The 17331-nt window shown below is 47.9% G+C and overlaps 1 protein-coding gene across 3 annotated transcripts in view; it reads left to right on the top strand.

Moving 5' to 3' along the window:
* LOC135900134 (sperm-specific sodium:proton exchanger-like) overlaps window positions 1–17331 on the top strand; it is a 91354-nt gene that overhangs the window by 72421 nt on the left and 1602 nt on the right. For all 3 annotated transcript variants that reach the window (XM_065429575.1, XM_065429574.1, XM_065429573.1), the window contains 3 exons: window positions 8626–8763; window positions 11163–11360; window positions 12359–12496. In XM_065429575.1, the coding sequence (XP_065285647.1) occupies window positions 8626–8763; window positions 11163–11360; window positions 12359–12496 (474 nt within the window). The remainder of the gene's footprint in view (window positions 1–8625; window positions 8764–11162; window positions 11361–12358; window positions 12497–17331) is intronic.

Here is a 17331-nt window from a genome sequence, read left to right as displayed (position 1 = left end):
CACAGAAACGTTTGCCACGTAGACGACGCACGGTATACTCAACAGACCGCACGACCGCGAAAACAAACGCCAGAACCTACCGCCGAGCGTATACCTGCCATGCAAAAGACCGCTTTCACCCAAGCCAGTATGGCACCGCTCATAGGCGGCGCCACTGCGTTCACAATATGGCGGCGCCTACGAAAAAACGGTCTATAGGCATTAGTAAGAGTCGATTGGAGGATTGGTGGAAGAAAAGTAGGGAAACGACAAAAAACGGAGAAGTGCAAAAGCACAGTTCGAAATAGGGGATCAGAAAATTTGGGTGTGGTAGTTCATAGGGTTTTTTTTTTTATTGTTTAACCTTGGTAGGACATTAGGCAGCATACTAGCAAGAGCCTGATGGCGCAACCCACCGCCCCGTTCCAATGGGGATGCTCATAACAACCATCCATCCATCCATCCATCCATCCATCCATCCATCCATCCATCCATCCATCCATCCATCCATCCATCCATCCATCCATCCATCCATCCATAGAGTTTCTCACTATAACACCTAGAGGGTAATCTGGCGCCACCGTCTATGGGAGTTTCTTAAGGGGGCACCGTGCCGTCATGGGAATGACGGTATATGTGTCTGCGAGGCTTGTGTTGGCTGGTGTTGTAATAGGCTTCGTCTAAAACGTGGATATGGCTACGCAAATAACGGGTTCTCAAAGTAAAATCTTCATAAGATGTTTCCATTCACGCATATTACATCTTTACTCACCCACGATGCATGACCAAGCGACGAAAAGCAAGAACAGACGACAAACTGTTTCAAAGCGAGCGCGAACCTTGTCGTCTGTCCTCCAACTTTAGCGGCCCGCTGATACTTTTTACGTAACATGTAGTCGTACACACAATAACAAGTTCTCCTAGTTAAACAAAACATGTTTTCGCGTAATAATAAAGCTAAAACAGCTTTTCACGTGCTGTTCTAGTAGAAAATGAATCATTGTGACAGACGGAACGGTACTTGCCAAGCGCGTCTTTAAGGTGTCCTGTCTCTACGAGAACGATGCCAATCCGAATCCACAATATACCGGCATTCCCATCCATACCACAGTGCAGCAGCGCCAGATTTCCCTCTAGGTAATGTAGTGAGAAACTCTATGCATCCATCCATCCATCCATCCATCCGCGCCATCTAGCGGGGCGCGCACCAAGTGTGGCTCCTCTTTCGCGGCCTCCGAGATGCCGCCTTAGGCACGCGGGTGGGTGCTAACGCTGCGAATTGATCACTCGCTATCCGCGGGTGTTCGTAGCGCAGCGGTAAACCATCGGACTGCTCGCCACGAGGAGCCCTGTGTGACGCGGCATCGTCCTTGCAGAGATCTACGCGAAAATGCAGCAGCCGCCGTCGCAAAAACGCTGTCGCCGGCAGTCGGCAGACCGCAATCGGTGTCGGGTCAGCCTAGTATGAGTGAGCCTTAAAGGAGTACTGACACAAAAAAACTCCACGTAGTTTTTTCTGCTTTAATAAGTAGTGAATGACCCAGTAATCACGGCACGAACCCTCATTTACTTCAGAACGCGACAGGTAATTATTTGCAGTCCTTTTTGTAGCGACCAGTCGAAGTTTCGGTTCCAGAGAGCAACGAGACGGGACAAACGGGAGTGTAAACAAAGTGGTCACGTGTTCGCAAAAAGCCATGACGTTGCTCTGACGCGCAGCCAGCGTGCGCGACCAAGTCATGCGACTGCCGCATCGGGCGGACGACCGCATCCAACGACAGCGCCGGTAGCGTGAACATCATGGCCACGTGGTAGACCCGGCGGGGCGAGGCCGGCGAGCGGGCGCCTCGCCGCTCCGATCATGTCTGTTTTGTTTTTCTTCTCCCAGATCGAAACGCGGGCTTCTTTTGCCGCTGACGGCGGCACATAAATGGGCTACAATTTGTTTCTGACACGAAATAATTCTAGAATAAAGTGACCTTAGAAAGAGTGCGAGTTATAAAACGTTGTGCGAAATAGCAAATCGTTGGCGTGATTTCTACTCGGACGCCGTAAGCGCAGACGCGCCAGCAATCGTCTGTATACGAAGCGGCTCACCTGACTGGCCTTTTTACTCATCGCTACTAGCGGCACTGGGAAAACTAATCGTATTTTCACTTAAGAGAAACATAAATGTTCAGGCGTTGATTGTGCTGACGAATTGAGGCGCTTTATTACGAGTTGTGGACGCATCGCAAGGACCCTCGGCCCCGGATAGACGGCCGGCGAGCTAGGCCTACATCGTCTCCCAGCGATCGCAAGCTCGCTTGGCATGCTCGTTCGCTTCTGTCGGCGCCAATGAAATCAAATGTGCTGCAATTTAAGCGTGACACGTTGTGTACACGTTGTGCCGACTAACATACGCGCTTCGTTATACGAGCTGCAAGCGATCGTGTCACAAGCGCAGCCGGTGTCGGATTCGATGGCCCAGCGAGCTATGCCTGCCGGCTCTTGGCCATCGGCGGCTGTCAACGGATCCGATACTGCTAACGCGGCCTTGCGAAAACACGTCTACAGTGCTCGCATAGACGTGTTTATATTGTCATCGTTTCTTTCAAACAAGATAGCTGTGCAAATACGGTTGCTTTCACTTTCTGCTCGAAGTTACGCAGCATTCCGAACTTCCAAGCAGGGGCGCCGGTTCTGGGCCACCGCTCGCTCATTCGTACCATGTGTCCCGAATCGCCGCATGCGGCAAGTCGCACACGACGCGCCGTGCTACAGGTCGCACGGAAAATCGCGCCATGTGTCTCGCGCTTTAGACGTGGCCAATCACTTAGCGACTCAGATATTGCGGCCGGCGATGGCGAGGACGAACCTCAACAAAACCCTCGCATCCGCCACAATCAATGGTCAGACACAACAAATCGGCGTTGAACGTTGTGGCAGCGCAGTCAAGCTGATAGTGTGGGAAATATCCCGATGGACACGACAAAAACTGCAGTTGCAGCGACACGGAGAGCGTCCCACTACAAGTACAACAGCTAGAACAAGCAACAACAGACGAGAAGAGCACATGTAAGCCGCATGGCAGGCAACGAAAATTCGGGACGTAGCCACATGACGTAGCGCTTTCTTGGCTATTTACAATCCAGGTTGATGTCAATGTCGCGAGGTGCTCTGTTTTGCGGTTGGCTGCGCGCAAGTACTTTAAAATTGATTTTATATATGTTCTAAGCGATGTTCACCGCTGATATTTTATAGACGATGTGTGTGTGTGACCAACTAAATCGATCTCACAAGTTATCTCGACTTCAAATTTTTGTGTCAGTGCTCCTTTAAGAATTACGGCGCTACAAGCCGCGGAAAGAGCTGAATCTCAAATCTCAATCTAAGCACCGTTTGCGTTTCTCCTCGCGGGCGCCGCGCCCCAAAACGGGAGGATGACGTATATCAGCGAGTGCGCCTATACGTAAATGTAGATGCGCTGACGTCGCTCATAGTGACACGTGACATTCGAGAATTATTCAAGGTAACATCTGTTATTTGTGTAACCTATTGTTTCAATAGATTAATTAAAGTTTAGAGAAATAATAAAACACAAATCGAGCGTATCATGACTTGGCGTTGAAGGCGCGCCCCAGTACGAAGCAGACGAAGGGGAGACGAAAAGCTTTATACAGTATGTACACATAGCAGGCAATAGCCTACAAGTAGTGGTGCCGAAGACCACACCTGACCGACGGGGCGGCTGGTGGCGACTTTCTCCCCTAACAATGGACCGGTTCTGCATTAAATCCCTTTGGCATGCCATCATCGGCGGGAACGAAGCCGGACCTGTGCTTACGCCAACCGCGTCATTTTCCTCTTTCGTCACCGGAGATGTCTCCACGGAAACGAGTCAGCAGTTCGGTGGAATTCTGAAGGCTGCCAGTGGACTCGTCGTGATGCTCTGTACCCTCAGGCTCCTCAGTTCGACCCACGAAAAAAGCTGTGCGGGTTCTTGGAACATTGAAGGTCTTCAGTGGATGTTTGAAGCCCAGCACAAGGACAACCACTTCAGAAGAACGAGGGGGAAGGGGGAAGCGCCTGTTGCCTTGATGATAGGCATGCAGCGTGGCAAAACATGCGATAGAAAATATATGGACACTGCAAGCACATTTCTGCCGTCGGCGTTGGCGTCGCCGTAAGGTACCGTATAAAATCCAAGGGCGATAACACCGTCACCGCGCACCGTATGCTGTATGTGTGAGCAGTGGCGTAGCTACGTCGTCTGGCACCCGGGGCCCATAGGTCTTCTGCCACCCCCCTCCCCGGGTGTAGCCGGTGGAAAGAGGGGTGTCTTCAGATGTATATGACACCACTACTGCGTATCATCCGCAGACTAATGGCATGACCGAGCGCTTTAATTGCACTCTTGGTGACATGCTGGCCATGTACGTTGCATCCGACCAAACCAAATGGGACCATGTTCTGCCTTTTCTGACCTAGGCTTACAACACCGCCACGCAGACTACCACGGGATTTTCGCCCGTGGTAGTCTTTCGACGCGAACCTTTTTCCACAATGGATTCTATCCTTCCGTACCGCCCTGACTCCACGGGGCGGTACGGAAGGACCGCTACCCTATCCGAAGCTGCTGCACACGCAGAAGAGTGTCGCAAGCTGTCCCGTATATTTGCGTCAGAAGACTAGCAACGCCAGAAGCACCATCGAGAAAGTTCCAATGCTCCTGTATCCTATGCTCCTGGCTCGCCAGTGTGGCTTTGGGTTCCAGCCTCTACCACTGGACTGTCACCGAAACTCGCGTCGAAGTACCAAGGCCCATACCGCGGGATCAAACAAACGTCTCCAGTCTTGTGGAACCCCTCGAGCTACCTTTGGACCATCGCCGTCGTGTACGCGAAATTGTGCTGTCCTAAGGAAGCCGTCCCCACGGAAGAGGTCGCCGGGACGGCTTCCTTTCCCGCGGGGGAGATAACTGTACTGTAAAATAGGGAGCAGTGGGGCTGTGGCTAGGAGAGAGACAACGACGACGAGAAAGAACGTTGTTTAGGTGCTCGGTCGGCTACGCTGTTCCTTTTGGTGCCGCTCGCTGCTCGAACGTTCTATTCGCGACCGCTTACTGCTATATATATATATATATATATATATATATATATATATATATATATATATATATATATATAATTATCGTAAACATATATCGTCATCATCGTTGTCGCCATCGTCATCATCATCATCGTGATAATAATAATCATCATCATCGTCATCGTCATCGTCATCATCATCATCAGCATCATCATCGTGATCACCATTATCATCGTCGTCATCGTCATCATCATCATCGTAATAATCACCATCACCATCATCACCATCGTCGTCGTCGTCGTCTTCGTCGTCGTTTTCATCATCATCATCATCATCATCGTCGTCGTCGTCGTCGTCGTCATCATTGTCATCATCACCGTCACCATCACCACCATCGTCGTCGTCATCATCATCATCATCATCGTCACCATCGTCATCATCATCACCGTCGTCGTCGTCATCACCATGATCATCATCATCGTCATCATCGGCATCATCATCGTCATCACTATCATCATCATAATCGTCGTCGTCGTCGTTCATCATCATCAGGTATCATCGTCATCGGCGTCATCATCATCATCGCCAGCATCATCATCACCATCGTCGTCGTCGTCGTCATCATCGTCATCATCATCATCATCATGGTCATCTTCATCAGCAGCATAGCTATCATCATCAGTCGTCGTTATCATCATCATCATCATCGCCGTCGTCGTCGTCTTCTTCACTGTCATCATCATCGTCGTCGTCATCATCATCATCACCATCATCATCAGTCATAATCATCATCACCAAACTGTCGTTGGCACCATCATCATAATCATCACCATCATCATCAACAACACTATCATCATCATCATAATCGTCGTCGTCGTCGTTCATCATCATCATCACTATCATCATCATCACCATCATCAGGTATCATCATCATCGGCGTCATCATCATCATCGTCAGCATCATCATCACCATCGTCGTCGTCATCGTCGTCGTCATCATCATCAACAACATCACTATCATCATCAGTCGTCGTTATCATCATCATCACCGTCGTCGTCATCATCATCATCACCGTCGTCGTCGTCTTCATCACTATCATCATCGTCGTCATCATGATCATCATCACCACCATCACTCTCATCATCAGTCATAATCATCATCATTAAATTGTCGTCGTCATCATAATCATCACCATCATCATCATATCCAGTCATCATCATCATCACTATCATCATCTGGTATCATCATCATCATCATCATAAACACTCATCATCATCATCACTATCATCATCTAGTATCATCATCATCATCATCAGGTATCATCATCATCGGCGTCGTCAGCATCATCGTCAGCATCATCGTCATCACCATCGTGGTCAGCATCATCACCATCATCACTATCATCATCATTAGTCATTATCATCGTCGTCGTCGTCTCATCATCGTCATCATCATTGTCATCATCATCTACATAACTGTCGTCGTCATCATCACTATCATCATCGGCGTCGTCGTCATCATCATAATCATCATCATCAGGTATCATCATCATCGGCGTCATCATCATCATCACCGTCGTCGTCATCATCATCATCATCACCGTCAGCATCATCATCACCATCGTCGTCATCAGCATCAGCATCATCAGCAGCAGCAGCACTATCATCATCATCACTATCATCATCATCACTATCATCATCATCTTCATCGTCGTCATCATCATCATCAGTCGTCGTTATCATCATCATCACCGTCGTCGTCATCATCATCACCGTCGTCGTCGTCTTCATCACTATCAACATCATCACCATCATCACTATCATCATCAGTCATAATCATCATCATTAAATTGTCGTCGTCGTCATCATCATCATAATCATCACCATCATCTTCATATCCAGTCATCATCATCATCATCATCATCACTATCATCATCTGGTATCATCATCATCATCGACACCACCACCACCACCACCACCATCATCAATACCATCATCTAGTATCATCATCATCATCAGGTATCATCATCATCGGCGTCGTCATCATCATCGTCAGCATCATCGTCATCACCATCGTCGTCAGCATCATCACCATCATCATTAGTCATTATCATCATCATCATCATCATCGTCATCATCATCACCGTCGTCGTCGTCATCATCATCAGCACCATCATCACTATCACGATCATCAGTCATCATCATCATCACCATAATCGTCGTCGTCATCATCATCATCATCATAATCACCATCATCATCATACCCAGTCATCATCATCGGCGTCATCGTCATCATCAGCATCTACGTCATCATCACCATCGTCATCAGCATCATCACCATCATCACCATCATCATCATCAGTCATTATAATCATCGTCGTCGTCGTCGTCATCATCGTCATCATCATCACCGTCGTCGTCGTCATCATCATCACCTTTATTATCATGATCACCATAGTCGTCATCATCATCATCAGTCCTCGTCCTCATCATCATTATCATCATTTTTATCATCGTCGTCGTCGTCATCGTCATCATTATCACCCTCGCCGTCACCGTTATCATCATCATCATCATCATCATCATCATCATCATTTTTATCATTATCATTATCATCATTACCAGTCATCATCATTGTCAGCATCATCATAATCGTCGTCGTCGTCATCATCATCATCATCGTCGTCATCATCGTGATCTCCGTCATCATCATCGTCGTTGTCGTCGTCATCGTGATCATCATCAGCGTCGTCGTCATCATCACCATCGTCATAATCGTCATCGTCGTCGTCATCATCATCATCATCGGTATCATGATCACCGTTTGTCGTCGTCATTATTATCATCATCGGCATCATCATCATCGTCATCATCGGCATGATCAGCATCATCACCATCATCACTATCATCATCATCGTCGTCGTCGTCATCATTGTCATCATCATCATCATCACCGTCGTCGTCATCATCATCAGCAGCAGCAGCGTAACATCAGCGCCACCAGACTGCCACGTCAGCGATAGGCACCGACAGTCCCCAGCGCCCTTTTCTGCTGCAGGAGATGCTAAAAAGAATTTTTTTGCCTGTAGTCCGTTGAATAGCAGTACATTGCGAACGCACTGATTCCTTTTCATGATTCCGTGCTCAAGATGTTTCTTCACCGTAAAAAAGGACAGAATGCTTGAAAAGGAAGCACTAATAATTGCACTAATTGATACTGCACTAATAAGAGCGTGGCTAACTGGGACAAGCAGAAGAACCAACGTAGACGCAGGCATCGACGCCACTGGGAACACTCATTGCGAAATTCATTCAGGTTGGCTGCTTTCACGTAGGCGATGATGTACAAATGCAACAGTAAATACAGTAAATACAGTAAGTATTTCTGGAGCTACACGGCACATCTTTAAAGGAAGCATTAAAATGGCGTGAGAGATAAAAATGCACGTGCACGATGTGCATCAATGCTGTTCCTTTCCAGCAACATAGAAAAAAAGAAAAATGTAACGTTTACCTTCGGTGGAGCGTATCTCTGCCTTTTGTTAAAACATTTTTGTTTTTGTTTACCACGCCCAGGCTTACGTCATTCCTCGGACCCGCGTGACAGAGGCCATACAGATATTTACCAAGCCTCCCAGCTTCCTGTACCAGATCTGGTACTACATCGCGAACATCTTCGGGGTGCTCATCTTGCAAACACAGACCAAATACCAGGTAGGTATTGATGGTGTCCGATAGAAAATCGAAGCACGTCCGATGGAAAAGCGATAGTGTTGCCTGGAAATCGGAAAATGCTATTCTAATCTATTCTAATCTAATCGGAAATGCAAATGCTATTCGGAAGGGTGTTCCGAATAGCATTTGCCAGACTTTCCGTGCCGACAGAATCTTAATCAGCGTAGGACGGCAAAAGCAAAATCTTAGAACATGGTCCAGATTTTCGACGAAATGATTAGATGTGACATTCGGCGTTTTCTTTTTCTTTTCTGCTGCTTTCATTAATTAGGCGTATTATTTAGGCCTTAATTTTCAGATGTAAGAGATTTGTTCTGTGTAGCTCAATATGACTGCGAGCAACGTCTTTGTCGCTTTCTGACCAGACGTGTGTGCAACGAATTACATGGAATTATTAACATGTAATTTTTACATTTTTCGCACTTCTGTAATTTACCTGGAAACACTAACTGTAATTCACTTACTTTTTTCCCAAAACCAATTACTTGTAACCAGCTACTTTATTGATAAGAAAAACCGTAACGGCCGACTTAGCTTCGATTTCGTGGGAACTAGAGTAGAAAGCCCGCAGTCGTACGGCGTGGCAAATTCGCGGACCCGCATGTTCATACAAGGAAACGCGAGAAGGATATCCCAGCTTTTCATTGGCCCTGCTAGGACAGCCTTCTCCTAGCCCCATTAACAATGACTCTGTGCTTTATATATTGACCATGTATCCTCCATATAAAGATATGGTAGTGCAACGCTCTAATTTTTTTTTCAGCATGACCGTTTTTCAGCTTACAAGACTCAAGGATAATGGTTTTCAGATCACTGGATCATCGGGCAGCAAAATCTTCTGGAAGGCACGCGTTAGACGAAGGACATGCTAAAAGAATTTTCTGTCGAATATGGTGGAAAGAAGAAAGGGCTGTAGCCTGTAGTCCGTTGAATAGCAGTATTGTATGCGAACGTCACTAAAGGAAGAATTTTATCCCAATCAGTGCGATCAGGACGGATGTACATGAAAATCGTGTCAGACAGCGTACGGTGGAATGCTCAGTAAGATTACAAAGATGGCGCCGAATAAAACAACACACGAAGAAGGGGGACACGAGACAGCACCCATTGGTTTGCGGAAGATAGGTAGAAGTAGATTTGTGGATGGTATCAGCGCCCCGAACTTCCTCGAGAACTTGGGAAATAAACGCCTTGCCTCACTCAGACGCCCCGTGACGCAAGGCGATGGAGCGCAAGAAAAATTCAGCGACCGCAGAAGCGGTACCGGTAATAGGTTGTAGTAAACCGGCAGGACGGGATGTCGAGCGTTTGTGGTGCTGACATGACGCACAAGAGGCAATGCCACCGTTGTGGATATGTCAAGCCAGAAGCAGCGGGTCTTGATGCTGTCGTAAGTCTTGTGGAAGCCTAAGTGGCCAGCCGTCGTCGTGAAGTGCCTCTAATACTCGCAGGCGAAGGCGGCGAGGTAGAACTGGGACCCACCGGTGACGGTAGGGCTTCGGACGCGCGGCTCATGTCGCCAGCACCAACCTGAAGTTGGTGCTGGCGATGAAGGGCAAGGCGTGACTATAGAGGTCGGCGAGGGTTGCCACAGTCATACGTTTGGGCAGCATCGAGGGGTCGTGTTGCAGAAGGGTGCGGTCACGTGAAAACCGGACGAGACAGGTACTTCTACAGCAAGAAGAAGGGGCGACTAGGGCGTCTCCGTTGGCGATCTGACTGGATCGCTGTCAATCTGCCAGAAGATCGACAGCGATGGCGGCACCGGTTAATGAGAGCTGACGCGGGAACACGTTCAACATAAACCATGTTGGCCGGGCTAGCAGGAGGAATTTTCGAAGACCGTTAGGAAGCATTTTCCCCTCCAAAAACTACAACAGTTATTTTTCCGAGTGCTGGTCGGCCAGGTGGTAAGTGGGCAAAGCGGTGATGTAGAGCACCGGTAAGGCGAAGAACGACGTCTGGCCGAACGGGAACTATGACGGGGAGCACCTGGAAGAGACGGAGAACGCTGTTGAGGGAGCGAGTACGATCCGGGATAGTAGGCGTCGGATAAGTGAGTGCGGTCTCTCTCGTGCTCAGCATAGCCTCGTCTTTCATCGTTGTAGGGGCAGCCGGGCACAGGCGGCGACTTTTATTCGCCTGTCATTCCATAAAAGGAAACGCCCCAGCTCATGCGCGAAGAAGTAGAACAGGGAAGATGATGACTATGTACAAATGAAAACGACGAAGTACGTTAATATATGTATATATTGTATATATATATTGTGAGCATTTGATTTCCCCTTCATCTTCTATGTGCGTGTGTGCGTACTTGAGTTTCGGCTTCAAGTTGCTCTGACTGAGACATCGTCTTGCGCCCCCCGTCATCACAACAGACTTGGCCCGTGGAGAAAATAAAGCTTCGCCTGAGCTCATTCCTGCTGCCGGACCTGTCCAGCGCCCACGACTTCCTCGTGAGCCCAGACATCGAGGACATCCTGCTCATTCAGGGCACGTTGATCGACGTCAACCTCGGCGACCTCTACGTGGCGCCTGCTTACATTCCTCGGACGGTGAAGAGGTTTATTTTCCCAGTGAGTGCTGCGTTTACACCCTCGTGAAGAAATAATTATTCGGTGATGTTTCAAAGCAGCACAAGTTAGCGTTTCTGGGCCTTCGACTCTGAAGCTTTAGGAATCAAGATGAAATTGTCACGTTAAAAGTCCCAAAGCAACGCACTTGTCATGAAGGGTATTTCGACTATCTGTGCCCTTTTGAAGTGCGCCTAAATCTGTGTAAAGATAGTTTTTGCATTCCGCTCTGATTGGAATAAACTGCCAGAAATCGTACCCATGGCCTCAGGTTCAGCAGCAGGTCGAGGAGCCACCGTGGCGGCAGTGCGAAACTTAATTTAGGCTGGTGTAGTAATCCCGGTTGTGCCCGGCATCAGCCCGTATACTTCTGAATACACAACTTAAGTTTACCTAAATATTTCCTTATTTTGTTCTCAGGGTTACGTTATCTTAAAGTGCGCTTCATTCGGTCTACCGCAATAGTTCCTGCGTGCTAGAATTGTAATTACCGCAGCCACGGCCTCGTCGTTGAACGTGCGTCTCGGCTGCGGGAGATCGTGGGTTCGAGACCACGCGGCCGCCGGTTACCCACTGGTTATCCAAATGGGCACCGACGTCGCCCGGCCCGACACTCGGCTTTCATCACAGCCGAGTCGCTCTGGCAGAGGAAACCGCGCCATGCGTCGTACCCTGTGGGCACAAGCAAACCCTGATAGATGGGGAGAAAAAACTCCGCACCGTGAGCTCCGACGCCGGCAAACAAAAAATTTACGCGAACTGCGTTGATGAGGTATACCTCTGCAACAAAAGAAACGCGAGTTTTAATGAGAGACCCGAGTCTTCCCGAGCCTAAAAAAATGAAAAGCACATTTGAAGCTACCGCGCTATCGTTTTGGACAGGATGCGGCGAGATTATGACACCACCCGTGCAGTGTTTATCACTGACAGCTCATGTGCCGTAATATCGATTGCAATGACTGTAGCGCTTTAGAAGCCTAACGCATTGTTTCTCTACCCAGGGCGATTTCGCGACCCGGCCCCGGCCGGTGATAGTTGTTATCTCGAACAAGCAGTACAAGCTGCCTCTGGAGTTCGACTGGCTTCGCCGGATGCCCACCGAAGAAGAACGGCTCGCCGAGATGGAGGCCAGTCGGCGAGTGAGTGTGGAACGCGTTGACTCCATGGTTTGGTGTCGTTGTAGAAGAACGAGCCTGGTGCCACAGGCCCACTCTGCTACGGTCCATGTGACTGTCATCAAAAAGCAGCTGACATAATTTAGTTTTAAAGTTTGTTTATCCTCGCAAGGAGACAAAAAATTACCTCAAACTGCATTGCAGTTTGAGTTTTTGTTGCAGAGGAATACATCTACATCAAAAGAAACGCGAGTGTTAATAAGAGATCCGAGTTTTTCCGAGCTTAAAAAATGAAAAGCAGGTTTGAATGTACCGCGCTATCGTTTTGGACAGGATGTGGCGAGTTTATGACAGTGTGGGATCGGAAGAACCAATATGTCGTTGCGATATTTTGGCATCTGCCTGCCTCGGAGTTAGTAGTAGTGGTTTATCAATTACCAAGTACTAAACTGAATTCTTAGCAGAACTGACAAGTCCTCACAGTCCAAGAGGGCACCATAGACGGAGTCATCTGTGTGGTAGGGTTAGCGGCGCTGGAAGAGCCGGCGTTGGAAGTGTCCATTGTTGTAGGGGTAGCCGGGAGCAGGCGGTGACTGGAATGTAGCGCTCCAGGGAGGACGGGAACGCGAGAGGACGTCGTGGTCTTGACGTACCTCCGCCACTTTATAAGACCGAAACGTTAATTATATATATATATAATTGTATATATATACATATACAATATATATATAATATATATATAATATATATATACAGTGACAGCTTGTTAATTCGAACTTCAATAATTCGAATTTATGGATAATCAGAACTGTACGATTTGGTCTGGCCAAGCTCCACAGAAGTCTATGTATAAAAAAGTCCGTTAATTCGAATGCGAGAAGGCTGCCTCACGGTTAATTCGAACTACGCTCGCCTGGCACACGGCCAGAAAAGCGCGCCTACTGCCTACACACAAGGCTGTATTGCCTCGGAAACGGAGAGAACGGCGAGAGAAGGCAAAATCGGAGAAAAATCTAATCGACGCGGGGTCAGCCAGAAGGCAGCGGCGGCTGCCGCCTCTCCGTTCTACGCAACCTCCGAGACTTCTTGCCCGTTGCGAATCTCGGAGCCTTTGCAAATCTTGTACAGCTGCTAATGTTGTGCGGAGATGGCACGGCAAGCTCCAAAACACAGTGAATCAAGTACGTCGCAGCTGCGCTTGCAATCAAGAACCAACGAATTCGCCACCTTCACATGTTCAGCGTCTTTGTCTCGGCAGTCTTCATCGGTTGTGCGCCTCTGTTTTCTGCTTAGGAGGTATCGGCCGTCGCGATTCATTGTGATGGTGTTAAGCCTCGGCTAACGTTCGCTTCGGTGGGCGTCGGTGGTGTGGCACAGTCGGACCCAGAGCTTCGACTTGAAGATGGCGTGTGCCCGTGGCAGACGCCATCACTTTTTGACACGCCAAATTTTTTACATGCCCTACTGCTTCCAAATCGCTGTGTACTGTTGCCCTCCTTCACTTTCGTTAGTTCGAACTTTCGTTAATTCGAACTGAAGCGGCTTCCCCTTGCGGTTCGAATTAACGAGCTTTTACTGTATATATGAAGTTGTGATGCAGCAGTTATCCCGACGTTTATTACGCATCGGAGATGCGGCGAACCGACCACGCCCAAAGCACGGATCACACAAGAGCGAGCCCCACAAGCGATGATGCAGCAGAACGGCATATGAACCCCACATGATGATGATCATGTGGGGTTCATAGTAGTTCAAGTGTAGCCCACACTAATGTCCCCTCGCGCGAGAGCGGCCATCCTGGCCGCAATTCAAAGGGGCGAGGAACACCTCGGGAAAGGCTTCATACGGGAAACGTGGACAGCCTCAGCAGCGCGGATGAGGCGGTCATTTGGAACAATAACTGGCGCCACGCGATAGTTAACCGGAGAGGTCTGCTCCAAGATGTTGTAGGGGCCGATGAACCGAAGCTGAAACTTGTCACACAAGCCAGGAGCACGAACTCGGTCTCGGCCTTATAATGTGGTGGAGGTTCGCCAAGACCCCGCCGTCCTCTCGCGTTCCCGTCCTCCCTGGAGCTACATTCCGGTCGCCGCCTGCTCCTGGCTACCCCTACAAGGGTGGACACTTCCAACGCCGGCTCTTCCGGTGCCTCTAACCCTACCACTAAGATGACTACGCCTGCGGTGCCCTCTTGGACTGTGACGACTTGTCAATTGTGTTAATAAGGATTATATATATATATATATATATATATATATATATATATATATATATATATGCTGTGAACATTTGATTTCCCCTTGATCTCCTTAGGCGAACCACGTACGCATGTGTGCGTACGCGAGTTTCGCCTTCAACCACTAAATAAACTGTCCCGTGCAGTAATAAATTAAATGGTTGCTCTGACTGAGACTGTAAGCAGTCTAGGAACTATTTTCCGAACAAAGAAAACTTACAATGGTCAATATACGCGCAAATGCCTCCAAATACTTTTCTTTTTCGTTTTGTCATCATTGCGCTATGTTTAACGTCGCTGGCACGTCGAAAGCTCTATGCATACTTTTATACGTTCTTGAACGACTTCATCAACCGGACACGTGACAATGTTATAATGTAGCTTTTTCTCCGCCTTTCGTCTCGGTTCTGGTCCAGCGCATCATTCTTATTCGTTGTGGGTTTGCCAACTTTGCTGAATGCGTTATCATTGCTTTCTCTTTGCCTATGCTTTGCATCACAGCTGTCAAAAACGTCGGAGCATATTGAACTGTACCACACGCTCCACTGACTCAATGACGCTGTTGAGCCCTGTAAGGTATTTCTAAACAAAATAAAGTTAGGGATGTTATGCGAACGTACTGGTGCTACAACTATGGCACAAAACTCATAAAGGGAACCTTTGCCCCTCGTCTTCTCCTCTAAAAACGAGTTCTTTTTTGGTCTCTGTCCACCCTAACAATAATAACATCGTTACCTGTAACGATGTTATTGCTGGGTTTTTGTATGTTTCACCGCGCTTTGGGCAGTGTACGACCTCTTGAAGACTTCTCTCAAGCTATGCATATTTAGAACGAGCCCTGAAATATTTCAACAGACATATGTATTGTGATGCTCTTCTGCGTCTCTAAGTATACTTAGCTATTTTTAGAAGTAATATCCGTCACTGAGTAGCCTTAGAGATTTTAACACGGTGTCAAGACATGTAAAGTGGTTACATGTATGGTCCATGTAAGCGATTTTGTGTGCGATGGCACGTGACTAAATTTGGTGACACATAGACTTCTGACACGTAGACCATGCACATTCTCTGTGCACCCAAAGGTAACCTGAATGTAACGATGTTATTACTGGGTTTTTACATGCTTTCACCGCGCTTTGGGCAGTGTACGACCGCTTAGATACTTCACTAAAGCTATGCATATCAAAAGGCAGGCATTTTAATGACACACACTTAGATAATGTCTGTCTCTTCATCAGAAATGATACTCAAGAGAACTAAAGATAGTCTCAGCGGTTCGAACCTTTGTTTCGGAAAGGGAAAGTACACTCTTGGGTTTGGGTAAAAGAGTAGTGGCAACGCGTTATGCAGTTTGAAGCTTGTTCGTCGGAGCAATCAGACTCTGCACTTATCGCACGCTTCTTGGAGCACTATGGCGAGCGCTTGCAAGCAATGAGACTCTATACGCTCGGCTGGCAGATTCAGTTAGATGCGTCACTTGGCGCATGCTTCCGAAGGGGAGAGTCTGATGTAGAAACACAATGGAAACGCTCTGGCTGTGTACTAAAGTGAGTAAACAGTATCGCAGGCGCATCCAGATTCGTCGTTCAAATAATAAATATAAACGCCAAAGCTTTTTTTAGAATTAATATCAGTCAATGTGTAGCCTTAGAGATATTAACACGGTGTCAAGACATGTTAAAAGCGATTTTGTGTGATGTGGCCGCAAGTGACTCGATGGAAATGGCTGTCGCGTCCACTCGTCGCCTACGACTCCAACCCCAAGCAAGCGATGACTTTAGGCGACGCCTCCCCGGTGTTGCCGATATGAAGGCAGCAAATAGGCACCGAAACTGGCGTGACCCACATTTTAATGACACACACTTAGATAATGTCTGTCCCTTCATCAGAAATGCTACTCAAGAGAACTAAACATAGTCTCAAATAGCGGTTCGAACCTTTGTTTCGGAAAGGGAAAGTACACTCTTGGGTTCGGGTAAAAGAATAGTGGCAACGCGTTATGCAGTTTGAAGCTTGTTCGTCGGAGCAATCAGACTCAGCACTTATCGCACGCTTCTTGGAGCACTAAGGCACACACACAATATTGATATTTAATATTTCACTAAAGGCAAATATTAAATAAAGCTAAAGTGATAGAGAGGTGCAGCAGAAATTGTAATTGGGCGAGTTGGTAGATAGATAGAAACTTTATTGAAATGGAAAAGATTTGAAGGAGGTGTGGTCAGAGCCTCTCAGTCCAGGGCCCCGCTGGCCTCTGCCGCCTGCCTGACCTGGCTAATTAAGGACTTTTGTCCTGCCAGGTTGGAGCGGGCGAGCTGTGCCTCCCTCTGCTCCATTGTGTTACTGGTATTTGACCTATGAGGGTGCTTAGTGCACTCCCAGGTTATATGTATTAGGGTAGGTATGCCACCGCACCAAGGACAGTTGGCCCCATAACGAGTGGAATACATGGCATTTAGCAACTTTAAATGGGGGAATACCCCGGTCTGTATTTTACGCCAATCGGCGGCCTCTTCCCCGCTAAGTTGTGTCTGAGATCAAGCGAGTCGGTAAGTATTCATGATGAAATTTGTAGCACGCGCAATAGACAAAGACGCAGAGAAGGCGGACACAGGAGCGCTTA

Source organism: Dermacentor albipictus, chromosome 4 (genome assembly GCF_038994185.2).
Source record: "Dermacentor albipictus isolate Rhodes 1998 colony chromosome 4, USDA_Dalb.pri_finalv2, whole genome shotgun sequence".
In the NCBI taxonomy this organism is placed as follows: Eukaryota; Metazoa; Arthropoda; class Arachnida; order Ixodida; family Ixodidae; genus Dermacentor; species Dermacentor albipictus.
The sequence above is the reverse complement of the archived record's forward strand: the minus strand, read 5'-3'. Positions and strand labels throughout refer to the sequence as shown.